A 20,696-nucleotide genomic window follows, 5' to 3' on the forward strand; every position below is an offset into this window, starting at 1 on the left:
ATAGAGTTGTTTAATTAGCCTCATCATTAAAGCAGCTTTGGACACTCGAATGGTGATATTTGTGGGCACTGGCTTGGTGCGAAACTCTAGAGAAACCATCTCGTGGCGGAGAAACGCAAAAAAAAAAAAAAAAAAAAATTCTTTCAACTCTCAAAGTCCTCGGTTTTGCTGACCTGCGACTGCAGAGTTCGTTCACTGTTCGAAAGAACTCTGATCTGTTGAGATGATAAGCCGTTAACGAGCAGACCGAATGAAAGAGTTTCCAAAGAAAGCGATTAATTATTCTTATTCCGCAGCCCTCTGGAATACTTGATGGTGATTGGTCAATCGTAGCATTCTGGGGTCAAATTATTTTCGCATAATGAGAGCAAAACGACATAATTGTCACAGGGAACTGATTTTCTGTACCATGTTTTTTTCTTTTCACATATTAAAATCATTTTTACTTTAATTAATGTATTGGTCAGGTATTTTTCTCGCAATAATGACTGTATATTTTTTGCCGTAGTTGTGGCGAAAACAATGCAAACAAAGGTAGAAATAACTGCCAGTGTCATCGAAAGGGAATAAACGAGGGATACGGTGCGATACGGAGGGAGAGAGAGAGCGAGAGATGAGTTTTTTTGAAGAAAGTGGGGTAGCTCCCAGGGCACTGCGCTCACATGTGGCCTGATCTATATTTTATTAATAGTGAAGTTCAATGATGATTGATAGGCCGCTTTAATAGCGATGCGAGAGTCCTGGTAAAGTCATCCTACTCCATGGGATTTAGCGTACACCTCATTGACGTACACATTTACTCATCTATTTATTCATCCAATCCTTTTTTATGGGAGGGGGGTGGTAGTTCCTCTCATTGAAGCATTTCGAATATATCTCCAACCACTAGCTCAGGGAATAAAGTTAATCTCCTGTGGAATTAAAATATTCATGAGGACAGGAGGGAAAGACGGAAAATAAGGACTGCGGAGGAGTAGCGCGAATGAGCGGAGGATGGCGGGACGACTAGAGGAGTGGATGAGGAGGATAAACGAATGATATAAGAGGGCTGTATGCGAAAGCAGAGCACTGTGGGAAGATGGAGGTACGGTGTAATTCCCTACAGGTTACATCAAGCTGAAAAAAATCTTCAACACTATCATGTACCACACTTGAAGAAATCGAACAATCTCACACACAGAGCGAGAGACTGACTTTGCTAAACTGGAATAAAAAAAATAAAAAAAACACTAACCAGTATCTCTAACCACCACCTTTGATCAGATTGTGCACAATTGTCTCAGTTTGTAAATTTCAATCTTTTGAAGGCTAAGTGACTTAACAAGTGACTTATTTTCACTTACAATGGAGGTCAATTGGCCAAGTGTACGACAGTTGCTCCATAGACTTACAGTATAAGTGCATTTCAAAAGCTTTTTTTTTTAAATAAAAGTTAAAATTACGATCAATGGTAGCCTAATCAACAGTGGAGCTACGAAAATAATGGGCGTTGCAGCCTAAAAGTTTGTGTGTAATAAATTCTGTTTAATTATATAACACATTTATTTCTAAAGCTACTTTTTGTAATGTCTGTTTGATGCTTTTCTCATTCAACACAATAATGACTTGAAATGATCTGTTGGGGGTAATTTGATGTGCGAATAATTAATTAATCGGCACATCATGTAATTACTTTGATTAAAAATGTTCAGCCCTAATTATTCGTTAAGTTTCTTGAACCAAAAACACTAGTTTTTACTGTGACCTGTATAACGGAACAGGGCTGATTTTGCTACTGTACCTTTAAGACTTCTATATGTACATGAGCCCTGTTATGATTGGTTATATGTCTGCTGTAGTTCCAACTATATCTCACGAGAAACCTAACTATTTTTACGAGGTGGCGATTTTTAATAAATTTGTACAATGTGTATGTTTTTTTTTTAGAGAAAACGTAAGCCTAACGTCATTGGGTGTAAGCAGATTGTACGAAAACATATGAATAAGATCGTATAAATGAATACGATTAGTCAAAACCGTAAAATAGTTACAAACTGCCATGAGATTGTGTTGGTAGCTCACCCTGTTGTTCGGCAGGACGGCACAAGCGGCTGAATACTGAATAGGTGTTGATGTATAAATGTGGGCGGGCATATGTTAATGAGCTTACGTTTTTGCCGCTGTCCAGTCCAGTGTGTCCCCATAGAAAGTGAAAATTCTGAGTGACGCAAAACAATCACTGCCAATCAGTACATATTTGTCATTTAATAATGTAGATACATGGAATGCTTTATTTGACCAATGAGGTTTCACTGTGGGCGTGGCTACCCAGTGTGATGCTTCATTGCAATTCCTTCACCTGCTTAGCTCATAGTGTTAGTTTCACATTTGCGTTGAGATTGTTAGAGCACACGTCAAATTATTTCAAAACAAGAAAGAAAAATCTTGTTTTCCACCATATGCTTCCTTTTAAAAAGTAGAAACAAATGTCGAAACCCTGATTTATATATGTATATATATACAGTAGGTGCGTGTCTCTCACCTCGGCTGAGTCCGTCTGGTCCCCTCAAGATACGGCACTCCTCGATCTGTCCGAAGGGAGAGAACATGACCCGGATGTCGTTCTCATTGCATTTCTTCGACACCATGCCGATGAACAGCTTTCTGTCCTCCACCGCTGACCGATAGGAAGGGTGGAGAAAACAAATGAGACCACCGTGTGGAAAAAAAAGGTGTGATCACGTGATCAACATCTCATTAGCACATCAAGCCTAGACACACACAACAGCAAATTTGCGTTTGGTTCTCTTTGATGTTTTCTTTCAATGACCCAGACGCTCTCTTTCGCCTGTAATCTGTGTGTGCTGCCTTCAAGTCCTCCTGGGATGTTCCTATTTATGAGCTCGGAGGCCGTAATTATGATGTGATGTGCATTTTTGGTCGAAATAAAATGGATGCGTTGAGCGATTTCATTTTTATGTCTCTCTTACAGTTCATAAAGACAGAAAGCTCTTTAGCACTAATGCACCAAAATGAAGAGGAAATTGTGCATTAGCTGTGTAATTGATGCTTTATTTATGTATTTTATCATTATCTGCCACATAGAATGATGGGAAATGTAGTTTTGTTGCTCACCTCATTAACTGGCTAAATGCGTAGTAATTTCAGGCAAACTGTATTACTATTTTTCATCAACAGTAGATCAAATGCGTACAGACAACAACATATAGGCTTGTATGGAGTCTTTTGGCTAATTTGATTTAGCTTTCAGCATCCTAGAAGACCGTAAAATAAAATTTAACACATTTTACAGTGTGATCTCGTGAATATGTATGGAAACACATTTCAAACTCAAAGTAAAACATAAATGAAATTGAAACAAACAAATTGCAGATTCATACCCTCCAACTGTGACTTTAAATCTTACCATGTGAATTTATTACTTATTTTAAATGCTTTATCACAATTACCACAATGTCACTCATTACTCTGAAGTGGAAATGGGCTTCCATACAGTAAATATCAATGAAAACTTGAAGGCAGTGTGAGAAAGTGCGAACCCTCAGATGTTTCTAATCTGAAATGATCGGCATAATGGGAGAAGGACTGAACAAAACAAAAAAAAAGAGATTAAAAAAACAATGAAATTGCGTATTTGCTAACGGTTTTCAGTTGTGTATGCTTGAGTGAGTGGCAGAGAGAGAGAGACAGAGAGACAGAGGCAACTGTAATCCAATTTTTTTTAATGAAGAATGTGTCAGCTCTTACCGCTGGGCGGACGATAAGCAAGCCGCTGCACTCTGGGAAATCGATAGCTCACTTGTTTATTTTGCTGTTTGAATTATTTGTGCATTTAACAGCGACAGGATGAGCCAGCGATAAGTGCTGTTTCAAAGGCTTTGTCTTTACTCACACACGGTGTCAAATCAGAAGATTAACCGCGCACACACACACACACAGGAACAGGGTTCCCAGTTTGATGGGTTACAGTGTTCACTACTGAGCAGAATAAATGCATTACAGCTGTGTTTACAGTAAACATTTGATATGATATCATCTATGTGAGACGCCTTATGGAGGGTCATGTATATATAACACCACTGTCACTCAGAGACACAGATCCTTTTCCACCGACAAGCCCAACGAGCCCAATCTGACTCCCAAGAAAATTGTATTTCCATAATAAGTCATTTCAGAGGCAGAACAAGTTATTACATTTTGAAGGAATACTACAACAAATATTTGTTCTTTGAAATGACATGCAGCGAATTGTGCACACTAACTTATTTTTTATTTTATTTTTATCTATTGACTTATATTAATCAATAGAAAAGAATTTTTGCAAATAATTCTGTTTACATTCAGATATATAACTTACAAAAATGTGTGGTCAGTATGATTTGTTTAAAAAGAAATGAATACTTTTATTCAGCAAGGATGCATTAAATTGATCAAAAGTGGCAAATGATTTTAAAATGATATAAATGCTGTTCTTTTATACTTTCTATTGACTGGAAAATCAATATTAAGCAGCACAACCATTTTCAACATTGGTAATAATTGTTAATAGGAGATGTTTTCACCAAATCAGCATATTAGTATTCTGAAAGATCATGTGACACAGAAGACTGGAGTAATGATTGCTTTGCCATCGCAGGACTAAAATGACATCTAAAATTAAAATTTTAATGTTTTAATTGTAATAATTAGAGCTGTCAAATCGATTAATCACGATTAATCGCGATTAATCACGATTAATCGCATCTAACATTTTATATATATGTGTGTGTGTGTGTGTGTATACAGACAAACATATATTTATACACGTGTGTGTGTGTGCGTGTGTGTGTATATACACACACACACAGACATATATAATGTACATAATATATATATATATATATATATATACACACACACACATATTATGTAGACAAAAACGTTTATGTTAGATGCGATTAATCGATTGGACAGCACTAGTAATGATATTTCACAATATTGCTGTTTTTACTGTATTTCTGATCAAATAAACAGCCTTGGTGAGCTATGAGACTTATTTCAAAAACATTATAAAATCTTACTGACCCCTAATTTTTGAAAAGCAAAATTGGTAAACTGCAGTAAAACCATGTTACAGCATGTTTGCTTGTGAGCACGTTATGTAGTAACACAGTTACTCCTCATAGTTCCGTCATCATTCGGCTGTCAAGTCAAAGTCTGAAAGAGCTTTGCAAATCCCCTGGCCAAGCACCAGCTCCTATTCAGTGGACTTCCTAACCACATCTATGAAATATTTTTGTGAGTGATATGGTTTATTTGACTGTGTGTATACGTGTGCGGTTCACTACCAGGGCAAACACTTAAACTATTCTTGACCCGTGGCCCTCCTGGGTTTCAATAATTCAGCCATCTCCCAGTCACTCACACACACACACACACACACACACACACACACACACACACAGACACAACCACAGAGACAAACCCCCAGAACAAACGCACAGTCGGACGACTTGAGAGAAACAAGAGACGCATACAGACACTCACCATTTGATTTCTCACTGTCTGCGGGCTTCATCTGTATGGGATGGTGCATCTGAAACACAGGACACACACGGGTTACATTTACACAAACAGCACATTTACTACAACACACTCATTAACGCTCACGCCAGCACATAATCAAGCTCGTCTCACTGGCGCACTGATGTTCTACATTATCGCTGTAATCTCGTTAATGTGTCGTCATTTTTTCCGCTGACTCAATTCTTCATCTCGATAGACGCTGGCGGAATGAAGACGTACGCGTGTCGGGGGTTTGATGAAGGTGATTTGTCAGCACTTTGCCAATGAAATGTTTATTGCATTCCATCTTTCTCTCGCGTACTTGTTCTTGCTCTCTTAATCTCCATCCAACGATTTTTTTGACTGCTCTATTTTTTTATAGTCAGTCTATGCACATACGTGTCAAGATAGATGTTTTTGGAGGCTTCATTGTGTCACGCTGTATCTTCAGCATTTTGTTTTTAAGGTGTCGTGTCATGTAGGATTTTTGACAATATCTTTCCAACCTTTTGACAATATTCAATATCTATAACTATATTTATCTATGTGTACTAAAATCTCCAATCAGAGAAAAACCATCCTAATCAAAACAAACGGTATTTTGTTATGTATATATTTAATACTCTCTCTCTCTCTCTCTCTCTCTCTCTCTCTCTCTCTCTCTCTCTATATATATATATATATATATATATATATATATATAAAATTCCCATCTGAGCTTTAAATTTGGAGATGCTATTCAATTACTGGCACAATCTTTAGGAAACTTTATAGTCAAATTCAACGCACATTAAAATCATTGTGAAATTCACATTAAAAACTTGGGCTGTTTTTTGAATGCCTCTAAGACTACACTTCTGCTTTTAGTTGTTCATCTATTTATTCTTTCTATTTCTCAAGGTCTCTCCTCCTCTTGTAACATCTTCAGCTTTGTGGATCAAAACTACAAGTTTGTGTCCAGCAGCTTTGATATACTACCAGATCTGTCCAACACACACAAACACACACACACACACACACACACACACACACACACACACACACACACACACACACACACACACACACACACACACACACACACACACACACACACACACACACACACACACACACACATACCCATACCCACACACACACCCACACAAGGCTTTGTGTGTACGGCATCTGCCCCTTTATTTCCGTGTCTTCTCTGTAAGGTGTGTGTGTGTGTTCACATGCAGCCGTCACAGAGCGTGTGAATTTATGTTGTCATCCTCTCCCATTAAAGGCCATGACACTAATAACAGAGATCGTGCTCTGGTTCCCGTTTCTCATGAAACATGCATGCTTGCTCTCACAACACACACACACACACACACACACACACACCTGAAAGCATTCAACATCTGCAGACAGAATGACAGCTCCATAACTCTTGGGTTGGATCAAATTATAAAAGCGGTCAGAAATAACTAAAGATATCCCTTTACTTCATTTCAACTCTGACCTTTGACCTTCACCACACATCCACGGTCTTTGATGGTTTGCCATGCTGCCGGCATCCTCTAAAGGCTTCTGATCCTGTAGGACACAAACGCTCTTTCTGACCGTGGCTAGAATACTTACAAGTTTGAGAAAAGATTACGGTTTGATGCTGTTTGTTCACTTTGTACACAGACTAACTGTAGAAAAATGTATTAATGATTAAATTATATATACAGTAGTGGCTAAAAGTGATGTCCGGCGGGGATAGCTAAGAACAAAACACTAAACTTGGTTAAGGTATTTATCTGACAAAATTATTTGGCAAAAAAAAGGCTTTATTTTCCTATGCACAAAAAAAGAAGAAACAAAAAGCAAACACTGACTACAACGTTATCATTTATTACCATTTCATTTTTGCATGTTCATAAATTCCCTGTATGACAGCCAGGCCAAAAAGTATTTCTGCACAATTTGGCATGTTTCATTATATCACCACAAATAACAATCGACTCCAATTTTCCTAGGCAAGGCATCATGTACACATATCCACAAACTGATGAGCCAAAACATTATGTTGATCAGGCACCCTTCCACTGCTCCAAGGTCCAGTTTTGACGCTTGTGTGCCTATTGTAGGGTCATCAAAGGGACTCTATGAAGCCCCATAACCATAATTAAATTAGCCTTCATTGCCCTCGTGCATCTATGAGCCTTGGGTGCCCAACACCCTGTCGCCGCTTTGTCCCTCCTCGGACCACTGTTGATCAATGCTCACCACTGCTGACCGGGAGCAACACCGAGATACTCTGACCCAGTCGCCTTGCCATAACAATTTGACCCTTGTCAAAGTCGCTCAGATCTTCATTCCAGGCCATTTCTCTTTTATCCAACATGTTTTTTTTTTTTTACCATCTAATCTACTTGTTAGATGATCAATGATATTTGCTTCACCTGCAGTGACTAGTCATAATGTTTTGGCTCATCAGTGTATATCACATTTTTTAGTTGATATCTCGCGACTATGACGTTTTTTCTCAGAATCGTGAGTTTATAACACACGATTCTGACTCTCCAGAAATTCCAAGTTTAGCCTACTCGTATGACATGGCTCATATATATATATACATATATATATATATATATATGAGCCATATCACACGAATAGCCTTGCGATATGGCTGTAAATCAGCACTGCCGTAGGTAATCACAGCGCGCTGATATACAGCCATATCGCACGGCTACTCGTGTGATATTGTGTTTATACAACAGTTCGACGGCACAAGTGTGTAAATAAATGAGAAACCACAACGGAGTGTCTTTAAAAACCCTCTTTTGTGCAGAACTACTTCCTTCCGCTACGGATTCAAACCTCAAGATGACAGTTTGACAGTTGAGCCCGAGCCTCCATTCTAAAACGTCACTTTAGAACTAGTAACAAAGGAACGTTGGGTCGCTTCATTGAAGCTTATTGTATGATGTAGAGTAAAGCATTGTGAGAGAGAGAGATAGACTAAGCGAGTGCACTACCAGCATCTAGCTGATATTCTTCAGGTCAATCTTATAAATATGACTTATTGATGAATAATATTTAAATAAACAATATTAGCCATTATAAAAGTTTGTACAATGGGACATAAACACAAGCAAACAGTTCAGTCAAAAGTACATAGTAGCCTACATGATTTCAGTTAAACAAAAATATAAAGTTTTGAAACTATGCCCTTAGCCAAATCAATTTGCTTGGGAACAAGTAATAGATAAATAAGACCAAAGACTGCCCATTTGAAATACCCTAAATGAATTATACCTCATGTTTTAACACTATCTACAGTACATGAAAGCCAGCGGCAAATTCCTGAACGACTGGCCGAGATGAAGCTGTTACGGCCGCTGGCGGAGCTCACATCTGCGAAAACGTCTAAACAAATAGTCAAATATGCACTATGTTTATATATAAGTCGCATATTTGAGGTCTAAATAACTACATTCTCGCCTAAAAACTCTTAAAACTGCATTCCGTGACGCAACAACAGTAGTATTTGTGAAAATAGGGTGGTTTGCTGCTTGTCCGTCATGACACCTAGCTCACTCTAAAAATGCTGGGTTGTTTTAACCCAATGTTGGGTCAAATATGGACTAACCCAACGTTGGGTTAAAAAATGCAATTTAAAAATGGACAAACCCAGCCGTTGGGTTACATTTTTAATGTAACCAATGCAATTTGTCCATTTTTTAATTGCATTTTTGTCCATTTTTGATTTTGTCCAAAATGCAATTTGTCCATTTTTAAACTGCATTTTTTAACCCAACGTTGGGTTAGTCCATATTTGACCCAACATTGGGTTAAAACAACCCAGCATTTTTTAGAGCTCTCTGAGAAATGTTGCAACAAACGGGGAAACGGTTCCAGTTCTGATAATGGGGGAATATCGCACGAAAACCTTTTTTTTTTTTATGATTGAGTGTGTAGTCCAGTGGTTTGATTACACACGGTGTGTTTGGGTGAAAGATCACAAGAGTCAGACAGATGGGCACACAGTGGGGAATATATAAGCTGCCACACTCTCCTGAACACGAACACACACACACACACACGAACACACACACACTGACACACACAAACACACACACACACACACACACACACACACACACACACACACACACACACACACACAGCAGCAGCGAATGATATTTAATTAAAAACGAAAACATTTTGCAACTACCTTTAATGGAGCGCACACACAATCGCAAACACTCGCAAACACTCTCAACCAGACAAGACCTTCTTGAAACCAATTCAGACGGTGTAATTGATAACATCTGTCAAATTTATATACAGATAACCTACTGACACACACTCGACGGTGGAAATGTTTTAAACAACTCAATCAAACAGAGCAATAGGGAGATATAAGGAGTGTCTCTGCACTACATTGTGTGTCTATTTTGGTAGTAAAATCAATGTTTAGTTATTTTTTTACTTTTGCTATGTTTTTTATTAAGTTTTACAAATAAACATTATTAAATTAGCCAACTTTGTACATCTCTACAGAACTGGAATGCCTGTCATTGATCAAATTCAACAAATACCCAAGCCTCAGCCAACATTTTTAAATCCATTTAGCATAATTCTGCAATCTTTCCATCAAAATAAGTTTAAAGTCTTCAGATTCCATTTGGACCTGTTCATGCACGACTGTTATTGCTCTATACAAATGTCCACTGACCATAAAACTTCACAACAAGCATATTGCCAGCACTAAACTGATACTGTAGTGTGAAAGCAGTCTTCAGTGAAGTGAATTAATGTACAATCACATAATGAGAGAGAGAGAAGGAGATGAATTCGTTCACAGCTGGAGGACACTTTAACAGACATGTCCTACATTAGCCTTCACACACACGCCGTTCAGAGACGGTCTGATTATGGCAGCAATTGATATGATAATCGTATGTGACATCTCTAGGTCTGCCGTGGGCTAAAGAGTTCGGAATAGGAAAAAAAAAACATTTCTAACTAAACAAAAAAAATAAGACAACAATGAGAGTGAACACAGACACTAAAAGCAAGAATACAGTTAATCTGTCAGATTGATGACAACACTATTATGTTGTCATCAAATAAATCTTGTTTTGACTGTATAGGCAACCTTCCATTTTATTACAAATGACAGTAACCTTCGATACTGTTTTATGTATTCACACAAACACACACGCACGCAAATGAAAGTAACCTTCAATCCTGTTTTATGTATTCACACACACACATACGTTAAGCACAATAACAAACTATACTGTACACAAGTAGAAAAACATATTTTCAGCGATTCAGTGAGCCTAGTCATGAAATGTTAAGGATGTATGATATATCAATACTATATCGGTTACTGGCCAATATGTGAGATTTTCTTTATTTAGGGGTATCGGCTGATATTGGAAATATATCACCGGAAGGTGTTACCTTTGCCAAAAATACTAATACTTAATTGTTAAATCAGGTTTCTCAAATTTCAAAATTAATTTTTTGGATATTTTAATTTTGTATAATATGATGTTGCAATGCTTAAATTCACTTGTAAAACTAAAAACCTATATATATATATATATATATATATATATATTTTTTTTTTTTATAGTGTAGAATTTTAATATCTGCCATTTATCGGTTATCAGCCACAATTTATTTAAAATAATTGAAATTTAAAACAAAATAATACAAAATAATTATTTGTGGTCTCAAACATAATTTTAAAAATCTTACTGACCCCAAATTTTTGAACGTGACCATTTTGTGTTCGGGCTGTGATTTCACGACTACATACATCACTCGCTACGTCAGGAAGCACAAATTATAAACTCGTTAATGTTTCCTCAACCCGACCTCATGCATTTTCCTGAACTACCACATTTAACAAAAGGAAAGCAGATTAAAAACTTGAAACTGTCGTCATTTGAATGAGGAATTCTCTGCCTCGCTTAGCTTTCAGAGAGAGACAGACATGAGCAGATGAACAAACGCTCACCCCAGTTAAGGTCTTTATGTTGTGCAGTGCATTCTGGGCCTCCAGGGCAGCTTTCCGTGTGTAGAATGTGACAAAACAGCACCCTGGGAAAATAGAGAGAGAGAGAGAGAAAGAGAGAGGTAAGCATTTTAAGCATGCAATAAGCCAAGTGAATTTGATCTTTTTCTTTTCGTCTCACTACCTGCTGAGAGAGAAAACAATTTCACTGCTGTCACACAGATCTCTGCCAAACTACACCACAGAAAAGATAAGGGACGAGGGAGAGAAAAAAGAACCAGAGTGAGAGGAAAAAGCCTAATATTTGATGCTTAATAAAACAGCCATGTGGATCGGGATTTTGGACCAATGAGATTTCACTTTGGCTACCCACATATTTGGTGTGCAAAATCGTAGTACTACAACTGATTTTGGATTTACTTCATGATGGTTAAAAAAGTATGTTCTATATGTAATTCTGACGTATTACATCCACCATGTTGTTATTGTCATGTGACCAACCCTTGTCAGTTACGTGGCTGCACTGCCATTCATAAATACTCTCCCGTGGCCCCATGGGATGGTAAAGTGTCCATTGAATGTGTGCTTTAGAATCTCGTTGGTAGTAGTACACTGTTTTACCAGTCAATCTTGGACTTTTCACCTACTGTTTTTCGACTACTATGCATTTGTTCAAAGTATTCAAACTAGTAACTATAGTGTGTGAGTCTTTTTGAACGATTCAATAAAAAATAAAAATAAAAACCTGCTCATAAGAGTCATTTGCTTATGAATCAGACACTGGTCATGTCATATTTTTCTGTGCAGCCTATGAGGACAACCAAACATGTTTTAATTTTTGTGTTACATGGTTGTTATACCAAATATTGTGGTTATTGTTACCTAAAACTAAGACTAAAACTATTGAAAATAATTTTCTTTAATAAAAAAAAAAAAAAAATGAAATAAAATAAAATAAAATAAAATATAAATATTACATGAAAAAAACAATTTTTACATGAAATTTGAAATAATGTCAACAAACTGAACTGAAATAAGTTTGTTGAAGTATTAAAATTACTAACACTAAAACTGAAATAAAATAAATCAAAGCCAAATATAAAAATATTAGTGCTGGGCAACCATTAATCGTGATTAATCTCATCCAAAATAAAAGTTTGTGTTTACATAATATATGTGTGTACTGTGTATAATTATTTTGTATATATAAATACACACATATGCATGTATATATTTAAGAAATATTTGCATGTGTATACTGTATTTATATTTATACATAATTTATTTTATATTTAAATATAAATATTTTACATATAAATAACACATTTTTCTTAAATATATACATGGATGTGTGTGTATTTATATATACAAAATAATTATACACAGTGCACACACATATATTATGTAAACACAAACTTTTATTTTAGATGCGATTAATCACAATTAATGGTTGCCCAGCACTAATATTTTTACTCGATACTTTTTGTATCCACCAAAAAAAGATGGAGCAAAAAGCTATGTCCTTCATCAGAAAAATAAAAATGACTATATGTACAGTATGTGTCTGCACACATCGCTGTCCTTGACTGGGCATTGGAGTACAGAAGCACGCATACACACACACACACACACACACACACACACACACACACACACACCGGCTAACAGAAAGAATCAGCTGGGGATCTTTTTATGTGTGTGTGTGTGTGTGTGTGTGTGTGTGTGCGCGGCTAAAGCAAGCTGAGAGTGCTTGCATGTTTTATTTAGAGAGAAAAGAGAAGAGGAACAAGGAAAAAAAGAGTGAACTGAATCCCCCTTTTACTGCCAGGGGGAATTTTGGCAGGATAAACTAAGGACTCACTCATCCCTGGCAACAGTGAAGTCCAGTCTATGGCCAAAACAACCCTGTTCCCAGTGTTACACACACACACACACACACACACACACACACACACACACACACACACACACCAGACACTAGTAAGCGACCATACACATTTAAACTCCCAACATGCCTGAAACATTCCCATCAGTCAACATTGACAATGGTCGTGGTCGGATGGGGCTGAATGGTTCTGGGCCATTAACACAAAGGTTGCAGGTTCAATCCCAATTAAGTGTGACCCAGGAACTGAAGTATTAATGAGATCCCAGTTCGGATCAATCATCATTGTGCCTGAAGTAAAACACTGACCCCAGGGGTCTCACAAACTTAAACTATAGGAAACTCAAAACGCAAGCCTCTACTAAATGGACATGTAGTCTTAGCCTCTGAGTATTTAATTCAATACCAAGAGCTTTCTCAAAACTGTGAGCTTAAAGGCCTGTTCACACCAAGGACGATAACTATAATGCTATTTAAAAATCATTCTAAATTTAGAAGAACAGCAGAGTCCTCACCACAACTATAACGTTAACTGCAAAGAATTATGTCGTTGGAATCACTTTCAGTACGATTATTTCCAGCTGATGAACGACAGATGCACTGACAGCCAATCAGAATCCATTCGACTTTATAAAGCTCGAGCATTTAAAGCGGCAGACGACAAAAACTTCAGTGTGCGCTTATGATAAACAGAATGTTATTGTGCGTTGATGTGGATGCTAATATAGTTATTGTTCTTGGTGTGAACGGGCTTCAAATCTGTTTTTAAAAATGTTCATGGCTTTAGTTAGGACCAGACTTTATGACTAAATAAATGTAAGATTATAAATGATAGACAGAAATTTGTTTTCACAAACAAGATGTCCCGTATGAAACAATTATGAAAGATTTTGATATAGTTCACAAGTGTTTTGTGTACAGGGGTTTGAGTTAATACCACATGAGCCTAAACACTCCACAGCAACTCTAACAGTAATACTACATGAGCCCATAATACTCCATAGTATTAAGTAACGCTTACATCAAGACCTGAAACGCAGCGTACAGTTGCGTAAGACCAGTGAAGGTAAAGATGAAAGTAAAGTTAAGAAATTAGATAGCTAAGATGGATGAGCCATGTTCAAACCTGTTGTAAAATAGCTGATATCCACAAACCTGTGACCTAACATTAGTTGATTAATTCATGTACCAATTTACAGTGTTGCTTAACAAACTACATGCTACAGGACAGCGCTAGAAAGGGGAAAATTTTATAATAAAAATGAAAATATACTTGAATTAATAATATATTATATATAATGTTACATAGAGAGAGAATCAGCCTATTTCCCATGTGTTGAAGCGGACACAAAGCTGTGATATTAGAGGTATACTGCCCTAACAAAAACCAAATATAGTAAAATGGTAGTGGATTCGCACAAAGGATAATTAAGTATACATAAATCGGAAATTGTAATGCGTGAGCACACAAGTATACGCAAATGTTTTTCGTGTAAATGTAAAAGTTCCTCGTGTACATGCCAAAGTCTGTATATAAACATATTTTTCTATGCAAAGGTCCCTTAGTTTTTACATATCATTCTAGAACATTAACCCCCGGTTTCACAGACAAGGCTTAAGGCGAGACACTACAGGTGAATAGGGTAAACATTTTAACTAGCAGATATCACCATGAAACTTTCCCAGTTGATTACCTACATTAAGATGAGAAAAAAATGTATAACAAGTTTTCTGTAATTTAATGTTTAAATATGCAAATCAGGCAATATCTAATCAAATATGCACTAATTTGCATATATTTTAAAAAACGATATCTGAGTATTGGATAAAGCCAGGTTAAAAATTATTTTTTCGTTGTGTTCACATATTAGATGGGAAAAAAACTACAGAGGGATTTATGGATATCTACTTTTGTGATCCTGTAAATCAGAAAATACTGTCAATAGCCTTAAAAAAAAAGATTTTCGCCATGTTTTTTTGGAATAAAATGTTATATAAATCAGGCTAGGAATAATATGTTTACAAATCCCTCTGTAAATGTCTTCATAATATAACTAGGTACAAGACTGGAAAGTTTGGTGTATATAGGTGCTACTGAAGTGGCGATTTCGGAGAGAAAAGTCATTTTGAGAAAACGGGCTTTAAAGATTTTTCATCAGCCAATGAGATTGCGCATTCAGCCCTTTTACTTTCACGATTGGTTGCTGATAAAAAGGAAATGAGTGCATGTGATGACAGGCTGACGGCAGAGATCGCGGAGCAGCACGTTGATTAAGAACGCCAACTTTTGTTGAATTTATGAGAAATCTACAGACGCAAACAGACAAAGTGTAATAAAATAAAGACCTAAATGTGTATTTCAGACTTTTTTTCAACACAAGTCTGAAAGAAGACATGTTATTGAAGACAAATATCCAAAAATCTCAAAATTGACCAGTAAAAAAAAAAACGGTGTTTTTGCCTGCCGTGTCTCGCCTTAAGATAGTCCCAGACTAAAATGCATGTTTGAGCTGGTTTAACTGAAAGCCACTTTCACTGACATATCTTATCCATTGTTCTGTCTCAAGATGCACACCAGTAATGTTTTTCTTCTAAGGCACATTTATAAAAGCTACTTAATCATCCTAATTGACTAAGGTCTAATCCTGGCTTAATCTAAGCCCTGTCTATGGAATCAGGCCATAGATGTCCAAAAGCTTTTAAAATGCTGCCTCTAAAACAACGCTAATACGCTTATATGAAACAGTCAGCCAATAAGGTCTTGTTCATGCTTGTGTTGTCAGCAAAAGTGAAGGGAATGTAGCCTCTCTGGACTCCGCCAGCGACTCACTCCTTGGCTGTTGACAGCGGTTCGTGTTTAATCGTGTTCCGACGCTGGAAGCCTTTGACAATCCCAGGCAAAGTGGTCAGAACCGTCGTCCTCAAAGTGTTTTTCAACATCCGTACGTGGCAGGACTGCTGACGTACGGTGTGTGAAAGCCCGAGCCTCACCTGAGACGGATAAGACAGGATAAAACCACGAGGCGTACAACCGCCTCAAGAGCTCCGTGACCGTTCGTACTCGTGCTGAGACTTGCTGACGGGCGGATTTCATAATATCATCACATCGATGGATAAAACGAACCGCCTTTAACGTTTTACATCTCGTTTTACTCGAAAACGTTCCACATTATGGAAGTATAACTGTATTCGTGTTGACTGTAAACGAAAATGACTTGAATGCCAATTATTCCCAGATTCCGTTTTTGATCTGTTATACGAGACAGTCTGTCCAATGCCCTAAAGTTATGGACTTAATACCATGAACACACGCACACATATTTGTTAGAATATATTTTAATACATTAGCATAGCACATCTGCATTTGGCCTTAGAGGACACACACACACACGCTCTTATATCATTCTGCGGCTGTGCTACGTGTCCAGGGACTGAAAAGGATGCTCACACAAACGCATCCATTCATCTTGTGTGCGTGTAGGCGTGCGTATGTGTGTGTGTGTGTGTGACGGACTTCAAAGGCAGACAGGAATACATCTTTACTAAAGAACCCCAGCTGCTCAGGGCCATTTAGCCCTGGACCGCTCTCGCATCACTCAATCAACAAGGGATGGTCTGTTTTTATGTGTGTGCGTGTGTGAGGACCGTACTAAATTGTAGCCCTGCTCTGATAAACAATTCCTGCTCTTCACCTCTGGGTGCATTTATATTCTACGCCTTGTTTCTGGTCTCACACACACACACACACACACAGGCGATCAGTCAGGCCGTCTGTTCGGAAGCACCTCCCCGCTGATGCTCGGGCTACGGCGGCCAGGCAGGGACACACGCGGGGCCGCAGGACGCGACGTCCCACTATGAATTGGCACAGCATGTGTGTGAACGTAGATTACACCGCTGAGACTGAAACTCAGAGGAGTTTCGCACTCTCGCTGGGTTGTGTTCGCGAGTGTGACTACTTTTCCATTGGGTGCTGGTGCCCAATCTGTAACAGTTCGGAACATTTCCACCGAAGATAAGTAGGATCTGGGTTGAAAGAATATCCAGAAAGCACTAACGTCAGTGGCCAAGGGCGTGGAATATTGTCCTCTCTGCGTGAAGCTAACAGAACCACAACTCAATATAATCCAGCGACTGCGATGCAACACTGACGCAAGTACTACTCCAACCACTTCATTTTTCCAGTCCATCTTTAAAAAAATATATGATTAATACAAATTTGTTTAATATATTCTACATATTTATTGCATTTTTATAAATATTAGTGCTGTCAATCGATTAAAAAAATAAATTAATCGCAATTTTTTGGGGAATTAATTGCACCTATCATTAAAGTTTTTAATACATTTCTATATTGTAATACTTTCACATTTAATCTCCAAATTAATGTAAAAACAACACAAAGACAGTAGCCAATATTTTAAATATTTGTTTAATTGCATCTTTTTTTATGAAATAAGGCCAGTATCACTAGGCGCGTTTCCATTACAGATTTGTGCAAAACTTTTGCGATTGTTTTCTAAATGTCGACAAAAAACGATTGCAAAATGACGGCGTTTCCATTAACCGATGTTATGCGACTAAAACTTAATTTTTTCCTCTCGCGATCAGTAAAATCATTCCAAAAACCATGGCAACGGACATTGGTAGGTTTATGTACTATATCCCAGCCACTGCACTAGACGTTGTGTGTGTTTTCCAAGCATTAATGGTGAGGAACGACCCTTATACTTGTGAGCGGCGCATATGAGGTGTTTCTGGGTGTTTCTCCTTGATTGTGGCATTTCTTTGAGGTTTAGAATCCATTATTCCTGTAATTCTTTTGTCTTATATGAATTTAATAAAGAACTCTGTCTCGTATCCTGTCCAAACACACCGCGTCATCTACGTCAGCTGACCTGCAAATGCGCAAAAACTGTTTCCATTGCAGTTTTGCGAAATATTTCTTTTTCGAATTGCCTGAAAACCCCCCTCATGCGAGCGTAAAAAGTTTTTTGCGATAAATGGGAGTTTTTGCGAAAATTACGTGTTTCCATTAAGCGTATTTTCAATTCGCAATTTCTATTTGCGCAATTTGAAGGGTAATGGAAACGCGGCTACTGATACCAAATACCGCTACTTTTTCTCATTATAGCCATTCAGCATTACAGTAGAATTGAAAGCTATAAATTGAATTGTTTATAGCCATAAAAAAATAACAACTTTTATTTTAAGGGAACTTAAAACAATCTTTACACAAGCCCACTATAATAAATGCCACATTTACCTGCCCTTCAATATATCAGGGCTCAGTTGTTTTCTGTTGGCCCATTCAGACCAGTTCAGATTTTTACTTTTGTTGTTTTTGACCCATGTAACCTTGTAAACAGTGCTTTAAGATTTTTAGGTAGGTCTATATATATATACAGAAATTGAATAAAGTTATCAAACACTTCACAGTCTTCCCTGCATAAATTATAAATTAAATATAAATGAATCCCTTTTAAAGCCACAAAAGTTATTCAGTCAAAAGCAGTGAGTGATTTTCTCTTTTTCTTTTGTTCTTTGATTATCCTTAATGCCAAACAGCAGCAGGTTTAATAGGCTGATGTCACTTTAAGACCCGCCACACACAACGCGGATCTGACACACATCCCACTTTCTCACACAACTCTTTACGTCCATTTAAGACTTCATTTAACACATCCTCAACAAAACGGAGGATGCTTGACAAAACGGGCATTTTGGCATCATTTTGAATGTTTTTGTCCGTTCAAGTGCTGTCTGTGCGTATGAGTCTTGTGTGTGTGTCACACAGACAGGAGATTCACAGATGTGCGCCAGTACTGCATTCTCTTTTGTGTCTGATCGCACTTCAGTGATTTAAAAGCATTTGCATGAAGAGGAGCGTGATCATATACTGTAACGCTAGCCAAAGGACAACTGGAAAAAAACAAATGCTGCGTTAATTGAGTAAATATTTTTAATGCGTTAAACTGAAAAAATTACTTGCATGCATTAACGTGCTAATTTTGACAGCTCTAATATATATTTTTAAATAATTGTTGTATATTAATATTATACATAATATACATGAATTGATGTGTGCATGAATATTATTTGTTAAATATTTGAATAAATAAACAAACAAATTTCAGATATTGAAGCAAGTTCCCCAAAATAAGTGTAAAACTCTTTAAAAAGCTATATAAAGACTGTAATGTGTTATGTTTGCTTGTGGGCAGGCTATGTATTAAGCTAGTTGCGTCAGTGGAAAGTCAAATGTGTGCAAACTTGAGTAAGATCTCAGGTTATCCAGGTTATTGTGTGTATATGTTGCTTTAAGACACTTCAAATTTAGTCCTGTTAACTGCCACGCTTTTCTTAATATAATCAGCCTATTATTTGGTCATTTCAAAAGGTGGAAAGACTGTCCTTGCGGGGGAGAAAATGGAAAACCAAAACCTTTTTAGAGAAATTCAGTTCTAATTGGTGGACGCCACAGGGAAAGACAGTGCCAGAGAGACAGGAGGGAAGTTAACGCTCACCTTGCGACTTTGTTGGTGGAGAAATCTTTCAATACGGTCTAATTTAACAGCCGGAGCCACGCACAGACGACCTTTTCCTAAATGAAAATGGGTCTGAGTGGAGCTGAAGGCTAGCGGCGGCCATTACTGCCCAACGGCTGTGTCAGAGGCCTTGATGAAGCTGGACCTGAGAGAGGCACTCTAACTGCAGCTAACCGAACCACAGGAGCACTCATCACCCCGTCTGAAAGCCAATCACACACCTCGGCTCTGACGGCGATACCCGTCGCAATGCCTGCGTGTGTGCGAGAGAGAGTACAGGACTTGAGTAATGCTCTCCCACTCGGCCCTGACTCATCCTCCATAAGAGCGAGAGGATGGGCGGCATTGTGAACGTGTACATGCCATCTTCCTGTCTGCGTGTTAACAACTCCACAGAACCGAGGTTAACGCCTACGCTTTATCGCTATTCTGAAACCAGGCGAGCTACTTCGCTGTCTACCGCCTACATAGGCACCATCGGAACCACAACTGAACCTCATAAGTGACTGGTTTGGAACATTACTGCAATCTAAATGATCATATCTATGAGGACGTGAACGGCACAACAATGTCGTAATCGTCAGAAACTCTTCTCAGACTTTCTGAGTTTAGGCCGTGCATATTATACAATCACAGTGGAAGCTAGCCGGCTAACATAATCATGCTTTAATTATTGATGTTGACGATAATTAGTTTGTATGCATTTTATGAACTGTTTATGATGAATAAA

The 20,696-nt window shown here is 37.7% G+C and overlaps 1 protein-coding gene across 50 annotated transcripts in view; it reads right to left on the reverse strand.

Annotated features, from left to right (window-relative positions):
- celf2 (cugbp, Elav-like family member 2) overlaps positions 1–20,696 on the reverse strand; it is a 140,782-nt gene that overhangs the window by 24,993 nt on the left and 95,093 nt on the right. For 42 of the 50 annotated variants that reach the window (XM_084407796.1, XM_084407800.1, XM_084407797.1 and 39 more), the window contains 3 exons: positions 11,537–11,619; positions 5,527–5,575; positions 2,522–2,656 (listed from right to left, as the gene is read on the reverse strand). In XM_084407796.1, coding sequence (XP_084263922.1) covers positions 2,522–2,656; positions 5,527–5,575; positions 11,537–11,619 — 267 coding nt within the window. The remainder of the gene's footprint in view (positions 1–2,521; positions 2,657–5,526; positions 5,576–11,536; positions 11,620–20,696) is intronic. The other 8 variants (XM_084407807.1, XM_084407810.1, XM_084407809.1 and 5 more) reach the window with 1 other exon arrangement.

Source organism: Rutilus rutilus (genome assembly GCF_951802725.1).
Source record: "Rutilus rutilus genome assembly, chromosome: 4".
In the NCBI taxonomy this organism is placed as follows: Eukaryota; Metazoa; Chordata; class Actinopteri; order Cypriniformes; family Leuciscidae; genus Rutilus; species Rutilus rutilus.